The sequence below is a fragment of the Anguilla anguilla genome, chromosome 11 (assembly GCF_013347855.1).
Source record: "Anguilla anguilla isolate fAngAng1 chromosome 11, fAngAng1.pri, whole genome shotgun sequence".
NCBI lineage: Eukaryota > Metazoa > Chordata > Actinopteri > Anguilliformes > Anguillidae > Anguilla > Anguilla anguilla.
Genome location: NC_049211.1, coordinates 6,152,834 through 6,174,946, shown reverse-complemented (window position 1 = coordinate 6,174,946; position 22,113 = coordinate 6,152,834). Strand labels below are relative to the sequence as shown.

The 22,113-nt window shown below is 48.0% G+C and overlaps 2 protein-coding genes across 5 annotated transcripts in view; one reads left to right on the top strand and one right to left on the bottom strand.

Annotated features, from left to right (window-relative positions):
• ttll10 (tubulin tyrosine ligase-like family, member 10) overlaps nt 1-3,715 on the top strand; it is a 22,885-nt gene extending 19,170 nt beyond the window's left edge. For all 4 annotated transcript variants that reach the window (XM_035383333.1, XM_035383332.1, XM_035383335.1 and 1 more), the window contains one exon: nt 3,175-3,715. The gene's annotated coding sequence lies outside the window, so the exon portion shown is untranslated. The remainder of the gene's footprint in view (nt 1-3,174) is intronic.
• Nucleotides 3-22,113, bottom strand: LOC118207956 (rho guanine nucleotide exchange factor 19-like). Its single transcript, XM_035382180.1, has 16 exons — nt 21,988-22,113; nt 10,835-11,507; nt 9,821-10,366; nt 9,182-9,314; nt 8,858-8,943; nt 8,194-8,435; nt 7,088-7,248; nt 6,011-6,163; nt 5,403-5,532; nt 4,789-4,863; nt 4,218-4,307; nt 3,158-3,321; nt 2,601-2,759; nt 2,029-2,105; nt 1,303-1,407; nt 3-1,187 (listed from the first exon to the last, which is right to left on the bottom strand). Exons 2-16 carry the CDS (start codon nt 11,484-11,486, stop codon nt 1,030-1,032), a joined length of 2,931 nt encoding a protein of 976 aa, XP_035238071.1. The 5' UTR covers nt 11,487-11,507; nt 21,988-22,113; the 3' UTR covers nt 3-1,029.

Sequence of the window (22,113 nt, the reverse complement as noted above, 5' to 3'; positions counted from 1 at the left end):
AATAACATCATCTGTATTTATTTAAAATTATGACATATCTGTTGAGAATCTGTCTACCCACACTTGTTTAAAACAGTTTAAAACATACTGGTCATATTAATAATCTCTTTGTAGTGCTTTCCAACAGACAGGTTTTTTTAGACGGATGGCTGTAATTTATTCATATATGACTGTAGCATTAATAAATAACGAGGATATAATTTACAGGCTGAAAGATAATCCACTCCATGATGTATCAATCCTGCAATTATTTATTCCCCCTTAAACCATTATTGCAGCCTCCATAAAGGAAGAAGATTAAGGAGAATGCAAACTAGTACACCATTTCTGCAACAGCAAAAAAGTAAAAATAGAAATAAAAAATTAAATTAATGTACTTAAAATCTACCAAAATGTAATATTTAGATTAAACAAAATATTTAATGTGCTCTCAGGACTAAGTCAGAAATATTAATGCGCTGAATCGGGGGTTGACTGAAAGTGAGGAATGTTGACGCTCCTCCCCAAAATGCACGTGAACCCCACATGGATTAACTCCTCCCCCAGAGACTGACCCGATTGTTCAAGGGTAACGGGCAGGGCCAGGCCAGGCCGGGAGCAAAATTCGGTTTTGGCCTTGCCTGGCCCAGTGCAGATTGTGGGGGGAAACAGAAGATTGTGATCGAGGCCCAAAAGTGGCCCCTCTGGCCTCTGCCAGAATTGCCAGTCGGCCAGTCTGAACCTTGGGACACGGAAACAAGCTTATCTGACTGTATGAGTGCAGAAGGTGGCATCAGGGCCCAGGTCTCCAAACCGACGCCCATCATCACCAGTGCTGGAGAGTCAGGCCCGTTCAGTGTGCTCCCCCCAAAAAGTACAGGATATTTACAGGGTCCCCCCACGTGCAGGTGCGTTTCCTGGACAGAGGGCGCGGCTCGGGAATGTCGTGGTGCCTGAAAGAACGAGGCGGGGCACGGCTTGCGTTAATGTGTCACAGGCGTCCTCCTAGCACAGGTGTGCGAACGCGGGACAGCGCCCCCTGCAGGGCGGCTACGGCCGCTCCTCCGCCAGCTTCCGCGTGGCGCATTTGACGCGGTCGTTCTCCCGCAGGTTGCGCAGGCGCGCGCCGCGGCTCGCGATCTCCTCCACGTGGGCCCTGGGGAACCAGCCCTGCTCCCCGTCCGACAGCCGCGCCCCTTCCACCCACCCTGGGACAGGAAGCAGAGCGAGCGGTTAGCCGAATCGCGGCGGCTCGTTCGGTTTCGGTTACGAGCGTTCGGAAAAGATGGCGGACAGAATATATGCGGTCGCCGTGTTCCTCACCGTCGCTTGTGATGGTCTTGACTTGAAGGATATCGGCCTTCTCCAGCGTTAGCTCGTCGTGCTCCTGCGCCTGGTAGCACTTAATACACAAAACCTGGGAGATGTCTGCGGAGGAGACAGCCCATTACATTACATCACATATATTATATATTTTAATCACGTTACATTTCGGCCATTTGACACTCCTTATGCAGAGCGACTTACACAACTTGCATTCTTTTACTGTACACGCAAAATCCATTTACACAGCTGCACATTTGCTGAAGCGATTGAGGTTCAGGTGCAACGGCAGTGCCTCCCCTGAGAATCGAACCTGCAACTGCGTTTCAACTTACGACCCCAGAGCCCCACTACGCTACACTGCCCCAGCCACCGTATGACAGGATACCGCATGTATCAAAAAAGTTTAACCTCCTGAGATCCGTCAGAGTAAGTAATTCAGCCCCTAATAATATTAATGTCCTCTCCATATTACATAAGCCATCTGGAAAAAGTATCTCCATTATCTATTAGACTGCAATAAAATTTTTATATGCAATTTCCATTTATATTTCCCATGTCTCATTAATGCCAAAGAAATATCATCCGTTGAAACCCACTGGACCTGTAGAAAATGAATTTCTCAAACCTATCAATCCCAGCATCTTATTTTTTTATTTAGCGTTCACTCACACACAAGTGCATTGTAAACAGGCCATAATAATCGTCCGTGGCGAATGCGCTCACCCTCGTCTACGCTGATCCGCTTGCCACCGTCCTTCTCCGCGGGAAACATGGCCGCGATCCACCTCTGCTTCTCGCTCCTGCGCAGAAAGCAGACACCGCCACCACACACACACACACACACACACACACACACACACACACACACACACACACGCACACACACACACACACACACACACCGCCAAACACACACACACACACACACACACACACACACACACACACACACACCGCCAAACACACACACACACACACACACACCGCCACACACACACACACACACACACACACAGACACACACACACACACAGACACAGACACAGACACACACAGACACACACACAGACACCGCCACACACACACACACACACACACACACACCGCCACACATACACACACACACACACACCGCCAAACACACACACACACACACACACACACACACACCGCCACACACACACGCACGCACACACACACACACACACACACACACCGTTTACCGCCGTTATCGTTCGCGCGTGCTTCGCGAGTAAAAACGGAAGCTTCCGGCGCGGCCGGCGGGCTCGACTCACTCCGTGTGGGCCTTGAGCAGGATCTGGTGCTTGAGCAGCGCCCCCTCGCACAGCTGCAGGTGGAAGATGAACCCCGAGACGCCCTGCAGCTTCTGGCTCAGGTCCTTCACCTTCAGCTCGCCGATCTTGGCGTGCACGAACACCACGAATCGCCACACGCTGTCGAGGGGCGGAGACGAAACATCACCCGCCGTGATAAACGCTGCCTTTTCACCCCCAAACGCCGATCCCCAAAGGCATGCTCTAACCGCCGCTTGAGAAAATATACTTTTTGCATGCATTGTATGCACTGGGCGACATAGCTCAGGAGGTAAGACCGATTGTCTGGCAGTTGGAGGGTTGCCGGTTCAAACCCCGCCCTGGGCATGTCGAAGTGTCCTTGAGCAAGACACCTAACCCCTAACTGCTCTGGTGAATGAGAGGCATCAATTGTAAAGTGCTTTGGATAAAAGCGCTATATAAATGCAGTCCATTTACCATCCATAGCATTTGTAGGTCAGAACTAAATCTAAAATCCAGGTGTGCCCCCCTTTCTCAGCCTGTACTGAGATACTCACTCCTTCCTCCTTGACAGGAGAAGGCAGTCGTTGAACAGGTGCAAGTACACCGGCCGGGTGGGCAGCTTGAACTTTGACCCGGAAATGCTCATGGTCTGAGTGTCGACCTCCAGCAGTTCTCCGTGCTTCACCAGCCACCGAGACTGGGATATGAGAGGGAAAATCTGAAAAAAGGAAACCACAGAAGAAGCATGTCTAAATACATAGAATGTGCGAGTCCAACAATAATCATTCGCTGAAAATTGGAAAGCACCTGAGATGGACTTTCATCAAACCAAAGCCCTATCAAAACTCAAAGATCTTTTTGCCTCCTGATGTTTGAGAACCCATACAATGCAAATGTAGTATATAAAAATGGTCTTCCATCCTAACAGATGCATATATATTTTGGTGTTTAGGAGACAATATTCTCCAAGGGAACTTGGAGAATGCTGTATAATAAGGTTCAATTTATTATAAACGAATGCCTTGTCAAACATGAATGAGTGTATATAATATATAAATTCTTGTCCAAGTTAAATGAGCCATCAACAAGTTCATTAAATGCAACAAATGTTTTGTGTGGTCTTTGTTCATGGTTTTTAAAACAGCACAGTTCAGACCCATTCAGCTTTCAACAGAAACAATGCATTACCCAGACATGTAAAGTCAGGGAAGTCATGTCTAATAGGAAGGCAATGACTCAAGCCAATTCAGACATAAACTGCCAAACACCAGTGAGGAATTTGTCCATGTTACTTAATGGAACTACTGTACATTTCTACTGCTGAGTAGATCATACACATGGCCTAGTTTACTAGTTTAGTTTAGTTATTATTAAGGATTGATAAATTAAGTACATGTTCATGTTGACATGTCAAGCAGTAGTTCACGTTAGTTAACGGAACCTTTGGAAGCAAGTACACCAAAAAAATTGACCCAGTAAATTGGATTGAGTCACAGAAAAACCTTGAGTCAAGAATGCAAGAACAAGAGTGCAAAAACAAAGTATTTTTAATCCACAACAAAGCCAAGTCAAGCAAGTAGCTATACATTGAGTGAAACTCCTGGATTAATGTACCTTGCCCTCAAAGTGAATTTTCTTATTGAGATGAATGAGCTCCTCCATTCTCTTCATTGACTGAACACTGGAGTTACATTCCTTGATGAGCTGTAGATGCACAAGGGGAGAAAGTCCAAGAGTTGCTGCGACAGAGTCAGCATTCAAAGTTCCTCTGTTAAACAACACCAACACACCACAACACCAGCACACTACAACCTTTCACCTTCCACCTCCATTTAAGCACCAATGGCTGAAATAAGGGCGGCCCAACCCTGTTCCTCATGATCTACCGTCCTGTAGGTTTTCATTTGAACCCTAGTTTGGCACACCTTATTCAACTCAGCTCAACGAGATCTCCAGCTGTTGAATGAGGTGTGGCTTTGTTAGGGTTGGAGTGAAAACCTCCAAAACGGTAGATCTCCAGGTACAGGGTTGGACAGCCCTGGCTTAAATTATGCATTAAGTCACAACCCTCATCTCAAACAAGGTGACGCATGAGACAAATGCACTTGGCCTCAGACTCTGAAGAAATCATGCTTTTAAGGAATATTTTTTAAAACATTTTTCCCCATAATTTTGTTTAAATGACCTTTTTCAGCTCATTAAATGCCATGGTGGCCGTGTCTTCATCCCGTGAGCCTGGTGCTGTCCTCTTCAGGATGTTCTGCAGCATGAAACAGAGCTCATTATGGGAAAATAACAAACAGGAAGAGAAAAACACATACGCAGCAGAGCATAGTCTGTCCACAGATCCTTTCTTTCCTCAGGATTTTTCTTCAGGACTTTTTTTGCTATAGTTCATTCAGAGTTCCCACTGTTTTCAAGACATTATTTTACAGGACATTCCATGTGAGAGGGAGAGTGCGATTATGGATGGGGGATTGATTGCAATTGTTGATTGGGGGGCAGTGTGGGGTAGATTGTGAACACAGACCAGGGCACCTGTGGTTTTGGCTTATAACACTAAAAATATCTGATTATCCAGAACAACTAATGATTTTCCAGGACATTTAGGAAATTTTCTCATTTTCCATGACTTTTCCATGACTGGAAAACCTCATCAAAAATTCCAGGATGTCCAGGTTACCAGGATGTGTGGGAACCCTGTTTACTATATGTTTGCATTGTTTAATGGTTATGAGCTGGCTGTGGCTCCTGCAGTTACAGCCGCTAGCACGTGTGAGTAATTAGCCGATAGCGTACCTCCACCAGCATCTTGAGGCGCGTGATCCTCTGGAAAGGGAGGATCAGGAAGGAGGCGAGCGGGAGGCGCTGACAGATGGGGTCCTCCTCCAGGCGCGCCAGTATCCCGCGGAAACGGGGGTTCTCCTGCCTGCGGGAGGAAGAGGAAGAAGAGGAGGCGTCAGCGTCACAAGCACCGACTGTCAATCACACCGCAAAACAGGTTTCGTCGGGTTCTAATAAAAGAAGCATAATTCCAATTTATGCGGGAGCGTAAACTGAAAATGTCATCACACAGTCCTCAAACAGTCCCTGAGCATCAGGTCTCAGGAGGATTTGTTTTCTTTCCACTTGGCTTATGATCGCGATCACGCATGCATGTTTACGATGAAACAGGATCTCTTCCCTCAGCTACAGTTTATAGTGAAACAGGATCTCTTCCCTCAGCTACAGTTTATGATGAAGCAGGATCTTTTCCCTCAGCTACAGTGTACTATGAAACAGGATCTCTTCCCATCAGCTACAGTGTACTATGAAACAGGTTCTCTTCCCTCAGCTACAGTTCATAATGAAACAGGATCTTTCCCCTCCGCTACAGAAGGAACACACAGGAAGTGGGGGTCTCTCACTGCAGGCGCTGGTAGGTCTGCTCCTGGTAGGCCTGGTTGGTCACGTAGGGCAGGTAGACCCTGCTGAGGGCGGGGCAGTGCGCCAGCACGATGTCGCACACGTCGAAGCGGAGAATGTCCTCCTCCAAACGGTGCTCCAGGTCCTGCAGGAAACTGCAGGGGGAAGGGAGGAAGGAAGGAAGGAAGGAAGGAAGGAGAGAGAAAGAATGAGAGACAGAGACCCACAAACACAAACCTGTATCAAAAAGAGAAAATTCAGCTCACATTAACATATGGTCTCACAGTACCATTTTGTCTGAGGGGCTCCCCCAATGAGCAGCACGACAGGTTAATGGAAACCGTGGAAACCATGAGACATACAGTGTGCTACAGAACTGCACTGGTTGGAGGAGAGACACACAGCCCTCTTAAAATAATATTCATAGTCCCAATTCAATTTTATAAGGAGTTCTTATTGAATATCAGAAAGTAACTGCATCTCCCTATGGATTGTTAGTCACAGTTGACTGATAACAGACGCAGACTACCAATATGTCAGCTTGAGGGCCCAACCCTCGTCCATAGTGAGTTTGTTTACTGCCTGAGCCACTTCAAAGTTTTCACCCCATCAAAGACAGTTAAACATCATGTACCTTTCATCCTGTACCTGGCAGAAGTGCAGGTTTCCTTTTCAATACCTGCACTCTTTCCTTATACCTGCACTGACTCCAGTTTCTATGGTGTCTCCCTGGCAATTCTGGCAGATGCCAGAGGGGCCAGTTCACTTTTGGGCCTCTGGGTCACTTTTGGGCTACTAACACAATTCCACCCAATGTTTGGTCGATAAAGCGTCTTTGTGACAGTTCTCTGTAAAAAGCGCTATACAAATAAAATTGAATTGAATTGAATGAAATTTTGTGACCACAATCTCCCCCGCCCCAGGACATGATCAAACCAACAGGGGAGAATGTTATCATTGTCCAATAGTGGCCCGGCGGCCCAAAATTGAACCAGCCCCTCTGGTGCGTGATCACAGTTTCCCAAACCCCGGACCCACGAGTCCAGGTTTCACCCCCCCGGTCCGGCCCCGCCCCTCACCGCTCGCTCACGTCCTTCACATCGGGCAGCTTGGAGAAGAGCCACTGCCTCTCCTGCGCCCCCATGCAGTCGCTGAGCTCCTGGGAGAGCATGAAGTGCTCCAGCACGATGGCCAGGCTCCGCACGTACGAGGCCTCCGACGTCACCAGCTCAAACTTGGCCTGGGCGTGGCGGGGGGAGGGAGGGAGGGAGAGCACAGTGAGGAGCCAGAAACACGACCCCACCCAGCACCCAAATAAGCCTTTTTAATCTGCCCCCGGTTCCCACTGCGTAATTCAATCACACCCCTCTCATCTCGCTTTCCGTCAATCCCTGCGTTGCTTCTATTGTCTTCCGCTTCCCTCTGTAACACTCCTGTCCGTGTTCCCTCATTCTTTTCCATTACATTACAGGCATTTAGCAGACACTCTTATCCATTTATACAGCTGGACATATGCTGAAGCAATTCGGGTTGAGTACACTGCTCAATGGTACAATGGCAGTGTCCTAAGGCCGTTCGGATAGTGGCGGAAAGTTCCTTTTGTCCGACAGTCGGATTGGGGTGGTTTGAGTTGGACAATATGTCTCACTTTCCAAAATCGACATTCTGAACTGTACACCTGGCTTCCGCAGCAATTGGCCAGATGTGCAAAGGGCAGGGTTTCAGGTGGCCTACAAATTCTCTACAAATGGCGGTAATGATTACTTCCTGTTATAATCCCACTCCTTTCTATCATGGGCGCCTTCTTGACCTACCTTCAAGTTTAACTACTTTGGAAAATGTATGAAGAACAACAACACTGTCTGACATAGTCAGACAAAGCGTTGTATGAGCCGGTTTGTTTGAAGCATACAGAATCCTTCACACCACACTGGCCCCTGTGTTCCCCAGTTCTCCCACAATGTCTCCCTCTGCGGTTCCTACCTCTCGTCCTGGAGGTCTACCATCCTATAAGGTTTTCACTACAACCCAGTCAAAGCCACACCTCATTCAGCAGCTAGAGATCTCCTTCAGCTACTGATCAGCAGAATCAGGCGTGCTAACTCAAGGTTGGTGAAAGCCGACAGGACGGAAGATCACCAGGAACGGTGTTTGGGAACCGCTGCTCTACCTCCCACCAGCCCACCTCCTGCAGCTTGCGCTCCTCGTCGCTGAAGGAGTGCAGCTGCCCGCTGGTGCGCACGTCCGGGATGTCCTGCCACAGGGAGAAGATGGAGCCCTGCGACGAGCGGAACGAGCTGGTCGGAGACAGGCTTCCGGGGGGCGTGGCCTCCCCGTGCCCCGCCTCCTCTGGGTTAGGCTCCGCCCCTTGCTGTCGCAGGATTTCCCTGTTGATGGCCACATCGCTGTACTCCTGGTACAGCATCGCTGAGGGAGAGCGAGATGAAGGTATAAAATCAGATTTAAAAACCATACAACCTGCCTTATTTATTGTAAGACATGCACTTGGTTAATTATATTGTATTCAATGTAAAAACTAGCATAGGCTGGTGTAGAAAGGGACATGACTTTTGCATGTAATTTATGCTTATATATTAGAACAAAACTGAGATAAATTAAGGCAGGGCTGCCCAACTCTGTTCCTAGAGATCTACCGTCCTCCAACCGAGACAAAGCCTTCATTCAACAGCTAGAGATCTCATTGAGCTGCTGATCAGTAGATTCAATTAATTTTGGGTTGAATTCAGGTTAGAGGGAAAACCTACAGGACAGTAGATCTTCAGGAACAGGGTTGGACAGCCCTGAACTAAAACATGCAGGGGAAGGACAGGAGAAGGGCAGAGTCTTACAGGTGGGGAGGAACCGGGACAGGCGACTGCTACAGGTGAGACTGGGCGTGGCACACACATCCTCCTCTATGGAGTCCTTTCTGACACTGAGGGGAATGAGGACATGAGAGTACAGTACTGATCAAAGCCACCATGCCAAAGTCATCATGCCATAATAACAGGGTAATATTACAGTCACTCAACTTTTTTGTACATGGCTCTGGATAAAAGTGTCTGCCAAATAAATGTAATGTATGTAATGTAACTTAATGGAATAAAACTGTAAAGTAATAACTAAACGCTTTTTTAATTTATTCACGGCGTCTTCATAATGATGAATATCACCTTAGTCTGGGGCACCGCCGATGTAATGACATGTTGCTGTCAACAGAGGGCAGCGATGGGCCAGTTCCCACAGGACTCTGGGAGCCAACATCAGTGGACGCCACTGACCTACGATGTCTGTGGCTGGGCTTTGCTACATAATGGAGAGAGAGAAAGGGAGGGGGGGAGAGAGAGAGAGAGAGAGAGAGAGAGGGGAGATTTTTTTCTTCAAATGCTTGTGTCGATTGAGAGACAGTAAGAGAAAAGAGATGGGATCACGTGTTCACTTCTGATGACCTGATTCAATTTAATACCCTAAGGTGCATCAAACTGACAGTACAGACATTTTCAAAGAATGTTCTTCATATGAGCTATAAATTATAAATATCTACAGCAGGCCTGGACAAAATTTCTACACTAAACTGAATTCTAGATTTAATTTAATGTCTACAATGTCTACATAAATGAATGTCTACATTAATGTCTACATTAAAGGCCAACATCAGCGTTGTTCCAGGCCCTGGAGGAGGGGTGGGACTCAACAGTCTGAGAATTTGTGGTAGATATTATAGCCCCGGGAGCCTGGGAATGCCACCCGGGTCAGGGAGCCCCCCTCCCGCGTCCCCCCCCCTCCCTCGCCCCCCCCCCCGGAGGACTCACGCTCGGGGCTGAGGCTGCGCGGAGCCTGGCGGTCGCGCGACGCCACGCGGGCGGACAGCGACTTGCCCAGCCTCAGGGCGAAGGAGCTCTTCCGCTGGGACAGCTGCAGCCGCGAGATCAGCTCCGAGGCGGAGAACCGCCGCCGCTCCTGGTCCGCCGCGCGGGGCTGGGAGGCCGGGGGCACCGGGCTCTCCGAGGTTCCGCTGCCCTCGCCCCCCTCCGCCCCCTCTGCCCCCTCTGCACCCTCTGCACCCTCTGCCCCCTCCGCCCCGTCTCCCCTCCTTCTGTCCACAACGACCCCGCAAGCCAACACAGGCGCTTTCGAGTACAGTTCTGCTCGAGGCTCTCTGGCACCCCCTGCTGGAGGAGGCGTGCATAGGGCAGTATACAGTTCCGGGGAGACCAACTCCTCCTCATCTTCCTCCTCCTCCTCCTCCTCCTCCTCTGAAAAGGTGTCACATGGCCCTGGGAAGAGGAACTCATTGTCCATGCTGCTTAGAGACTCGTCGCTCAGACTCTCAGGAGAATACACCCTCATCTTGCGCCCTGAAACACAAAAAACACGACACACGAGTCCAGCTTACTGATTAGGGCAGTGATCTTCAGTCCTGGTCCTGGTGGGCCGCAGGGTCTGCTGGTTTTTGTCTTACGTCTTAATATCAGCACCCGATTCAGACCCAAGAAAACCAGGTGAGGTGAGTGTAACTGTGTAATCGACCGCTTTAATCGATCGATGAAGTGTCAAGCAACAACAAACACCAGCAGACCCTGCGGCCCGCCAGGACCAGGCATGAAGATGGCCAGATTTAGAACAACAGAACAACCCCAAGGTTAACACATACCTGTACTTCTAGGTTACTGGTAGTCAGGTTAAAGGTTAACTACAAATCATATAAATCAATGGAAGGAGCTTCTCATGTAACGATCTGAGTCCATAAATCACAGAGGTGAAGGACAGGGGGAGTGAAGGAAGGAGGAGAGCTGTGGGAGTGTCAGAGGTGGGCCAGTACTCACGGATGGTCTTCTCCTTGAGGTAGGCCCGTGAGGTTCGCCTCTGCAGGGGACACGCATCCGCACTCTGCGCCTCCGAGCCCAGGGAGGAGCCGGTGGACGAACGGGACCGCTGGGAGCGGAAGGACTCCCTGTCGCCGGACAGACGGGGGGAGAGCGGGAGGGAGAGGAGGAGGGGCGCGGGAGGAGGGAGGAAGAGAGAGGCGGCGGCGGGGGCGTTTCCGGATTCCTCACCGTCTCGTGCGTCCTCGCTAGCGCCGCCGCCGCGCGGCCCGCTGCCCACGCCCGGGGGGGCGTCGCCCGCGTCCGCCCTCGCGACCCCGCGGTGGTCCGCCCAGCCCACCGGCCTGGACTCGAGCGGAGGGGTCAGAGGTCGCCGGACCGGCAGAGGGGTCAGAGGTCGCCGGACCGGCGGGGGGAAGCCCAGGCCGCCGAAGCCGGGCTCGGGCAGGTCGAAGAAGGCCAGCGACTCCTCCTGGCACACGGCCACGTGGTGGCGGGGCCGCAGGTACGGCCTGTCCTTGCGGGCCTGCGTCAGAGCCTGGGACTCGGGTGAGCCCGGGATCCACATGTCGGGGCTGTTTCCGCGGCAGAGAAAGGCGTGCAGGTGAGGCTGGAAGTCAGGGAACGGGGAGAATCCATATCCAGGGAGCATGGCTGAACGGTCACACGGGAGCTAGAGAGAGAGAGAGAGAGAGAAGAAGAAGGGGAGAGGATGGTCAAGGTTCTCACTCAATGTGGTCATCAACTGTAAAGTTCAGAAGGACGTTCCAGATAAAATCATAATCTTGCTTATTTTAAATTTACCTACCTAATCAACCAGCATCTTCATTAGCTAAACAAATCCACCTAACCCTCCAAGACCTCTTCATCTGAGGTTTGGTGGGCAATCAGCCTGACATCACTCTCTAGGGTCCTTGCTACACTTGATGAACAAGGTCAATCAAGCTTTGACTGGATGCAAAAAAAAGATTTGAACAAAACTACACAAATGAATTCAAGCCACCACATAAACTCGCTTCTGTTGTAAATCTCGACTCCGCGGGCCGCTCATACGTCTCGGCACAGAGGTTCTTCCAAGCAGAGCAAACTCGCGATTGGCATGGATTCACCACGGTGTTTATTCTGGTCAGGGATCCAGAAAACTGGGACACGAGGTCTTCCAGACTGGGGGCCTCGCTGCCGCAGCTACGTCTTCCTGCTGTAATTACGGGGTTGCCGACGGCGATGATCTCAGCCCCTGTACTTACCTGCATCCAACCCCATCATCTATAAATGCCGCGTTTGGGCTCAACCGACACTGCACCCACCCCTCGGTGCCGTCTCTCCAGGTGAGCACCTGCTCTGCTCTCAGAACAACCCGTGTGCGGGAGAGAGAGAGAGAGAGCTAATACCTGCCCTCAGCGTCACTGCATAGTCATCACAGGTCAGGTGGGAGTAGACGTCAATGACCCCCTATTGACTAACCCATTGATCTATGCATCCAGAACAGACACAGATACACGCAGGAATGTCTGTCTGTTACAGTTGCATTACTACCATTACATTCCTCCTTGCTCTCATTTCATGCTACTGTGGTCACATTTAAATTCTTTTCATAGACAAATAACGCACTAACAACCGCCATGTCCCATTGGAGAAACCAAAGGAATGCTAACCATCCTTATCATTCAGCCCTATATGAAGACGGATAACCCGCAGGTAAAACACACACACACACACACACACACACAAACACCCAATATTACATAACAGGCATTGAGCAGACACTCTTATACAGAGCAACTAAAACAACTTTTGTATAGCATTTACATCGCATCCATTTATACAGCTGGATATATACTGAAGCAATGCAGGTTTAGTGCCTTGCTCAAGGGTACAAGGGCAGTGTCCTACCTGGAAATTGAACCTGTGACCTTTAGGTGACAAGACCAGGTCCTATTTCCTACTTCATACAGGTAATCTTCTCTGTTTTGATGTACACTCAATAATTCCAAACACACCATTCACCTGTCAAAAAGCAAATGAACTCCATTTAAACACATCCTCATTCAAGTATTAAACAATGTATGATGGTTTTGTTATGGTTCATTTTCAGCCAATACTGCCCTTTGGTGGTCTGAAAATGTGAGAAAAATGCAGAAATTATGCACATTGAGTTTCATATCTCTCCAGTTATAATCTTGAATAGGAAATGAGAAAGACTTATCAATGAAAAACTACAGTTCACACATGCAAGTGCACACACATACATACACACGTGTACCCCCACACACACACACACACACATACACACATGTTCACACACACACACACACACACACACACACACACACACTATTTTTTTCACCAGAAAGCAGTGTAAGCAAAACTGGGGCGAAAAACACACCACAACCATCACGGCAAATCACATGTTCACTGAAGGTGCACTACAGTCACCCTAAACCCCCACACCCTCTCTAAACGCAACCGACAGACTCAGAGTACTGTTTCAACAGCTTTTAAAAACCCCATAAATAACACTGAATCAGCAAAACAAGCCAAATGTCCTGCATAAGGCATGGGCCAGTGTTTCTTCCCCTCTAGTTTTGCTCTTTCCATGCAAATCCTCCCCCCGACCTCTGTCTTAGAAAGGCAAACAGAGACCAATGGCGGTTTGGTGAGACTCACTGGGCTGCTGGGTTCTGTTTGTTATACAGAGGCAGGCCTGGGTCACACCTGGGTTATAATTGCCCCGCCACAGACAGACACCATGACAGAGTGACATGAAACTTTGAGGACGGTGGTATTTGTAAGTCCCATCAAGCGGAGGGGTGGGGGGAAGGGGGGGGGGGCAGCCATGGGTGAGGGGGTTGGGGATCACGACATTCAAATTCCTTTCCTAATGCATTCCAAAAAAATATGTTAATTTGATGGATGGATTTATACACGTGGACCATGGTTCCCAAACACAAATCCTTGGACCGGCGCTGGTCTCTAACAACATGGCCGCCGGTCCCCTTACATGGTGTGGTGGTCCCTGAGACTTCGAAACTCAGATTTGCCGGTCCACAGGTCGAGAAAGTTTGGTAACCCGCTGCATGTGGACACTCGAAGGTCGCAGTAATAGACCACTTTGTTAATTGCTTCTTCAAAGAAGATCAATTAACAGTTAAACGAGTAATCTCAAGAGAAGTGGACTTCTGGCCATAAACTAGCTTAACAAACAAATGAAGACAGGCAGTGGGGAAAAAAGCAGATCGACTTCAAAACAGGTCGAGGAATTCATTTTAAATTCTATGAAAGAAAGGGCATGAACTTGATAAGTGTCGGTTAGGGTAGATCTCTAAGGATTTATCTGTGGTGATTGTGGTTTTTTTCTGTAGGGAACCCTGAACAGTGCCAAACTCTCGGTGCCGTATAGGTATGGGGCATGCCGCCCCGCCAAGGCGTATCTTGGTGGGATGGCATACCTGCCATCCCAATATCAAACGAAAAAGAATGAGCGGGTAGGGGAAATTACACAGGATGCAGCAAAGCATACGGAGCCAAGGCTACGCAGCCAAGGCTACTCTCCCCCTCTGAACTAGACCATAAAACTGGGCTTGGCAGCCTCTGCAGTGCCGCCCGTTATATCTCTCGAACGCTGACGTTTCCCAAGTTTGTTTTTCGAGGCACAAGACTAACGGCCCAATGGAATCAGGGAATTCCGCATCGAGGCCGCATCAAAAAGTGGCCTGGTGGTGACCTTCGGAATAAGTTTAAAGGGTGGTACAAAAGCCTTTGGAAGTTGGGTCTCTTTTTAATTAAAAAAACTGTGTCGTTCTTCAGCACTGAAGAGATTGACCCCCTTTGCTCTGCACGCATACAGGTGAGCTGCCCCAGGGTTGCCACACCCGACGGGAAATCCCCCTTCTGTGTGTATACACACTGCAAAGTGACAGTCTAATCGCTGCCCGGAGCTTTTTCCTCCACAAACAATGGAAGGGGGGTGGGGGTGCTGACACACTGACAACCACACACTGGCATCAGATTATATATACATTATACAGAGCGACTTAAATATTATTTACATTGAATCCATTTATACAGCTGGATATAAACTATAATATACAGATATACAATGCAGGTCCAGTACCTTGCACAAGGGTGCAACGACAGTGTCCAATCTGGGAATCAAACCTGCAACCTTCAGTTTACAAGACCAGCTCCTCACCCAATGTACTACACTGCCGAGGTACAGACAAATGCCCCCTAAATGGCAATAAAGGAAAAAGAGGAAGAAGAGGAGGTGGAGGTTTTTATTTTTTAAAGCAAGTCAGTCATAATAGTCTTCTAAAAAGTGCACCAATGGCATCGCGGTGCTTTCCCCGGCAACCACAAGTTGAAACTGACACCGCAACGGGCTCAGAAAGAACAAAGGAGCAGGGCCACGAAGGCTCGGCCCCGGGGGGGGGGGGGGGGGGGGGGGGACGCCTCGCAGGTAAACGCCGGGACATCTGCGGCTTTTTTTACGTCCCCACTTTACACCGCGCCAGCACATCCTGTCCCCGGCTCCTGTCCCCGGAGTCTTGTTAAAGGGATAATCGATTTAAATACATTTAAATAAATACCGAATTAAATAAATATCGAATCAAACAGGCTGATTAATTAAAGGCCTTTTACCGGGCATACTGCACTACGACCTCCCCAGAGTAATATTAAACGGATAATCGGTTTAAATAAATGTAAATAAATATCAAATTAAATAAATATGGAATCAAACAGGCTGATTAATTAAAGGCCTTTTACTGGGCATACCTAACTCTGATCTCCCCCCCAAAGTAATATTAAACGGCTTTGGTCGTGAAACAGACATTCTGAATAAATATCGAATCAAACAGGCTTGGTATTTTCAGTAGTTAAGCGGACCAGTCTTCAGTTTGCCTGATGACAAAGTTGTCAAGTCGATAATAACAAACCACACAGACGTAAGAATTATCACGCATAATCACATTAATACAGTCGCGCAAAGCAACAGTCCAACGTGCAATTAGAATGTTCTGTCCTTTGAAGATCATAGAGCGCAGAACATCCTTGAAGATGTTTTTGTGCCGTATTATTACAATTACATTTCAGTCATTTGGCAGACACTTTTAACCAAAGTGACTCCCAAAAGTGCATTTCGTATGGCAAAGCAAAGACTGCTAGAGATAGACAAAGCTACAGTTATACAAGTGCCACTGTCGAGGTACACGCCTCAAGACCTACAAGATAAATGAAGTCAGTCGACATCTCTCTCTGTCTGTCTGTCTCTCTCGCGCTCTCTATCTCTCAGTCTGTCTCTCTATGTCTCTCTACCTCTCTCTCTCGGCCTCTCTCTCTCTCTATAACAAAGACAGAATTTTCTTTTTGCTGCTACTCTCCCATTGTTATCTGAGTACATACTACAGACACAGGTTAGTGAAGAGGCTTTGTTCTGAAATGCGATAGTGTACAGAACACACCCTGGTACCGATGACAAAATACTGCAGGCTAGTTTAGCACCACTCCCATCCCGTAAAAGAACTGAAATAAAACAGAACAATCATATCACACCGACAGATTAGTGTCATTTTATCATAGTCAGTCTGAGCTAAGACTCAGCATATTGAGCATTGAGAGCAAACTACTGCCAGTTTGAAAAATGAGTTTTCAGGGAAAAAAAAGTACACGGTACTATGTGTCCTTGTATGAGGAAATTTCTCAAGTAAATTAAAAACAAGGTCGCAAACCTAATTTATCAGGGTATTTAGATCATAAGAAATAGCTACTTTGCTTTACTGTTCTTCAGATGTGATTGGCTTTTCTACAGAAAAGCAATCAGTGCCTGGAAAGCCAGTATTTGGGAAGCCAGAAAAACGGAACAAAAAAAAGGATAAAAGGATCAACAGCAGAGCTTTCTGATCTCTGCTGGGAGAAGATCATTGCATGACTGGTTGCCGTTACAATCCATCTCTCTGTGTAGACTCAACTATACACCTGGACAGGTAGAGACATCTCTGTGCAGACTCAGCTATATACCTGGACAGGTAAATGCTTCCCTCTGTGTAGACTCAACTATACACCTGGACAGGTAGAGACATCACTGTGCAGACTCAGCAATATATCTGGACAGGTAGATGCATTTATCTGTACAAAATTAGCTATACATCTGGACAGGTACATACAGCTCTCTGAGCAGACACAAACATACACCTGTACAGGTAGACACACATCTCTGTGCAGAATTAGCTACACACCTGGACAGGTAGATACATCCCTCTGTACAGACCCAGCTATACACCTGTACAGGTAGACACACATCTCTGCGCAGAATTAGCTACACACCTGGACAGGTAGATACATCCCTCTGTACAGACCCAGCTATACACCTGTACAGGTAGACACACATCTCTGTGCAGAATTAGCTATACACCTGGATGGGTAGAGACATCCCTCTGTACAGACCCAGCTATGCACCTGTACAGGTAAACACATCTCTCTTGTACAGCTGTACAGGACATACAGCCAAAAAAAGATGCTATTGCCGATGTGCTTTCCTGTCTCTTAAAACCTGCATGTAGTCAATGGAAAGGAGGGTGATGATATAGCAGGGAAGGAGACAAATTGTGTGGTTATGAAGTTATGCTTCAAATTATGAAGCATTTCTTGAGGGGAGCATGAATTTGTCAGGAAATGTTTGGCTGTCAGGGTGTGGTGTTCATGTTTTGCTGTATATTTGGTAGGGATTGACACTGCTTTCTACAGTTTTCTCTTCAGTATTGCTTCAGACAATAAAAGCTATATCAAGTTTGTTAAATATAAATGGACCGTTTGATAGTGAATCGACCTGCAGCTCATAGGTGTGCACTGGACGGGCACAAAAATGGCAAAGGCGGTGTGACTGCAAGACCACTGACTGGAAAACAGGCCTCCATTTTGAGTGTGTTCATTTTCGTGACACCCCAAAAGACCCCCTTGGTCGCACGCTGACTCTCTCTCTCTCTCTGCATTCCCCAAATGTCTGAGCTCCCCTCTCATTCCACTCAAAGCAAAGGAAAGGGCAGCAGGAGGTAAACAGAGTGGATCTGCCTGTCTGAACACATACACTAACAGCACCACGTGTCCACTGGGCCCTCAATCTCACCTGTGTGGTGGACGGACAGGTAGGTGTGTGGACACGGAAGGTTTACCTTCCCACTCTGAAAGACACTGCGACTGTAGGACTACTCACACCAGGAGCTGTGTGGATTAGGTTCAATTCAAATTCAGCACAACAATTTGGTTACAGTGGAAATAGTTTTCTTGTCTTTCTTATGAGAGTGCTGTGTGAATGGTTTTGAGAGTTTTGTGCAGTGTGAATGGACTGTGTGTTTGTGTGTGTGTGTATGCTGGATGCATGTGCATGTGTGCGTGCATGTGTGTATGCACTGTATACATGTGTGCATGTGTGTGTGTGTGTGTGTGTGTGTACAGTATGTGTATGTGTTTGTGCTGTGTGCATGTGTGTATTGTATGTGTGTGATGTATGTGTGCATGTGTGTGTACAGTATGTGTATGTATGTGTGCTGTATGCATGTGTGTGTGTGTGTGTGTGTGTGCTGTATGTGTGTGTGTGTATGTGTGCTGTATGTGTGTGTATGTATGTGTGCTGTATGCATGTGTGTGTGTGTGTGTGTGCATGTGTGTGTTTGTATGTGTGCTGTATGCATGTGTGTGTGTGTGTGTGTGCGTGTGTGCATGTGTGTGTATGTATGCTTGTGCGTGTCTCTGTGGTTTTACATGCTGAATATACAGAGCAGTGGAGGGAGGGGGAGAGGGTGGCTCACTGCATCTGTCACTCAGCTACATGTAGTAGCACATACTCAGGGCCTCACCTGACTGGCAGGTGATGGGGCAGGTGCTTCAGATTGTGCAGGAGGGGCTGGGGGGGGGGGGGGGTATCCTCAGTTCACATTTAAACAAGGTAACTACACTGAACAGGCATTTCTCACAGATAATTAGGATTATACATGGAAAGGCAAATAAAGAAGTTACTATCAATTTAAAAAAGGATGGCAAATTCTTGGGATTGTTTCATTCATCCACATTGTGTTGCTTGGGTAGTGATTGATTGATCTGGGTTTTTCTGGCTTCAGGTGAGACATTCAGTTCTGTCATGTGCGAAAGTGAGAGCAGGTGAGGTCATCAGCACTCCTTCGCTACGACGCTACGTGAGCGGCAGGGCCGTAGAGAAGGAGATGAGCACGACAGCGCAGACGTGACCTTCCCGTCATCTTTACAGCGCCAACAAACTACATGACAGTGTTCGTGTTCTCACGAGTTGCTTTTAGATATTACCACCTTTAAAACTGGGATGGCAGTTTGAACGTCTAGATAAAAATAAATAAATAAAAATAACATTTCAAACATAAAGAATTATAGGGTTGGAAGGGAGGGAAGAGGGAGATGACTGGGGAGAAAATTAAAGATGAGGCAAATCAGGAGAAAGACATTATAATTAAGGAGGATGCTAGGCTGGGAACAATATTGAAATGACAGTGTTTTCTACGCCGCATCACAAGTGAGTAAGTACAAGTGTTTCGTATTTCGCAGAGGTTTCCGGAACCTTCTCGGTCTGAACAGTGTGAAGCTCTGGCAGTGCGGTCAGAGTCACCGCCACAGCGGCATAAAATCCTAAAATTCTCATGGGGTCAGGCTGGTCCCACACCCTGAAACAAAGCTAAATGGAGTCTAAATCCCTGTCTCTGTCTCTCTGTCTCTCTGTACGGTGAAACAAAAGAAGGTTAACCTTGTTTAGTCTTATTATGTCCAACCCATTTTTGATGTTTTGTCTTGTCCTCTCTTTTATATTTGTACATTTTGGGGTTTTTTGGTTGGGTTTTGTTTGTCGTGCCGCTGACACTAGTTTAAATAAAGTTGTTGAAATTCAAATTCCGTGTACAGTAGAGAATGGCTCAGACCCAGCTTCTCTGTGCCCTCCATAACGCAAGCAGGGACAGAGGATACAAACCAGCCAGCCTGCACAGAGTAATCAGACATTACCAGACGCTGTCACACACTCAAACTATCCCACGTGCAGCGACAAAACACACACTCACACACACGGACGCACACACAGGCACGCTCACTTGGGCACGCAGACGCCTCTGACGACAACAGGGCTTAGTCACCATCACACAGCCAGACAGAGACTCTTATAAATACAGTCTACGGTTCCCACCTGATCCCAACATTAGCCTCCATCGGGGGTGTACGATCACGAGGAACTGATTCTACACACTGACGCTATACTGGTACAGCAGTGTACTGGAGAAAACGTTTTTTTAAAATACAAAACACACAGCAGGCAGGACAAGAAAAGAATAGGATAATACGTTCAAGTGAAAAATGAAGTTGCACTTGAAGTAACTGAAGCAACAGCCAAGGTACAGTAATGAAGAGAACTAAATTCACTGTAATTAAAAACTAAGATTTCATGCTGACAACTAACTCTCGCTCTCCCTCTCTCTCTCTCTCTCTCTCTCTCTCTCACTCTCCCTCTCTCTCTCTCTCCCCCCCCTCTCTCTCTGTCTCTCTCTCTCTCTCACTCCCCCCCTCTCTCTCTCTCTCACTCCCCCTCTCTCCCTCTGTCTCTCTGTCTCCATGTCTCTTTGTAAGGATCTGCTTCTCTGAAAGAGTCAATTAAAATAAGTTAATAAATACATCGGAGGACCGAGAGAACCCGGGCCCAGCCTGTCGTTTAGCAGCAGGAGGTGAGAGAGAGAGAGAGAGAGAGAGAGAGAGGGAGGGAGGGAGGACTGTGGAGGGAAAAAGAGGGTCCCTTACATAAGGAGTGTTCATGGAAGGAGCTTAGCCTAACTGCACTCACCCAGGGGAACCTGGAATAACTGCACTCTCCCCTCCTGCATCAACCTCCCACCCGCCCCCCCCCCCCCCCCCCGCCCCCCCAAAAAAAAAAAACTCTGATTCCGGCATGTTCCAGACATGCTCTTACCCGCCTGCCTCCGGCTCGAGCCCTCAGCTGTGACACCGCTACCCTCACACGCACCGACACACACACACACACACACACGCCGTTTCCCCCGGTTACCACATCCCGTTTCCAAAAAGGGCAGCTGTATGTGGGTGCAGGTTTATGTTCTAGCCCAGCACTGAGACACCTGATTCTATACTCATCAAGGCCTTGATTGAAGACCATAATTAGCTAATTAAGTTTAATCAGGTAGTCGTAGCGCTGGGCCTAAAACAAGAAAACTGCACCCACATTGGCTCTATTCGGATAAGACCGGACAACCCCTGTCCTAAACTTTTTTTTAAAAAGTAGCTTTTCAGAACGAGCTAACAGACTAAGAGCCGCCATGGCAGGCCAGGCCAGGCCGCGAAAGACAGCCATGTGGCTGAGAAATGAGTGTCTGCTGGTGATGTCAGGTGTTGAGTGGTCAATGTGGAGACTGGCCTCTGGCCAAAAACAGCAAGGCTCCTGACCTTTTTCACACATCGCCCACCCCCCCCACGACCCCCCCACACACACACAACCCCCCCAAGGCACACATGCTGTCCACCTGCCAATGCTCAACACCCACCACAATCAGTGCTGAACACCAGCTGACCAGCTTTTCCCTGCTCTGTAGACATTCTGTAGACATTCAAAAAATCAGTGTGAAATAATGTACAGTATTCACACGCCACGCTCACAAGCCTTCTACAATGCAATGCTCAATCTATACTGTAAGTCAACGTCGTCAATAAATTTAAAGACAAGGAATGCGGCGAACGCATTAATCTGAGTCAGATGAAGTGAACAAAATGCAAATGAGACATGAACACAAAACTGGCAAAACTTCTGAGGACCGAAAACTGAAGTGCATCCACTTCTCACCGAAAAAAGTTCAACAGCAAAACTTCTAACGATCGAAAAATGAAGTGCATCCCCTTCTCGCGAACAAAAAGTATGACAGTGTAACTTCTTCAATCATTGTATAATTAATTCAACTAGCAATGACACTTGCGTTCAAGTAAGAGGAGAATATACACAAAAATGAATAATGGTTGCAGTGAAAGAAATGACACAGATTAGAGATTGATTGACTTTGCCACTCTCTGAATGCTGCCACTGTCTCAATCTCACGAGGCAGTCACAGAAGCAGTTAGGGAAGCGTGTCAAAGCACAGTACCTCAGTGGGAACGGCAGCTCCAGGGTTCGACCGGGAGCAGAGGGAGCAGGAGAACCTCAGCCTTCCGCGGGTCCGTCGGGGGCTCCGGTGTGTCCATGGCTGCCTGCCGTTCCTCTCCGTCTCCCT

Excerpts from the sequence above, each read along its gene's own strand:
- LOC118207956 (XM_035382180.1), bottom strand. The coding sequence starts at position 11,486 with ATGCTCCCTGGATATGGATTCTCCCCGTTCCCTGACTTCCAGCCTCAC. Across the intron at positions 3,322-4,217 it reads AAATTCACTTTGAGGGCAAG|ATTTTCCCTCTCATATCCCA; the intron begins GTACATTAATCC and ends TCCTTTTTTCAG. Across the intron at positions 1,188-1,302 it reads CAAGACCATCACAAGCGACG|GGTGGGTGGAAGGGGCGCGG; the intron begins GTGAGGAACACG and ends TTCCTGTCCCAG.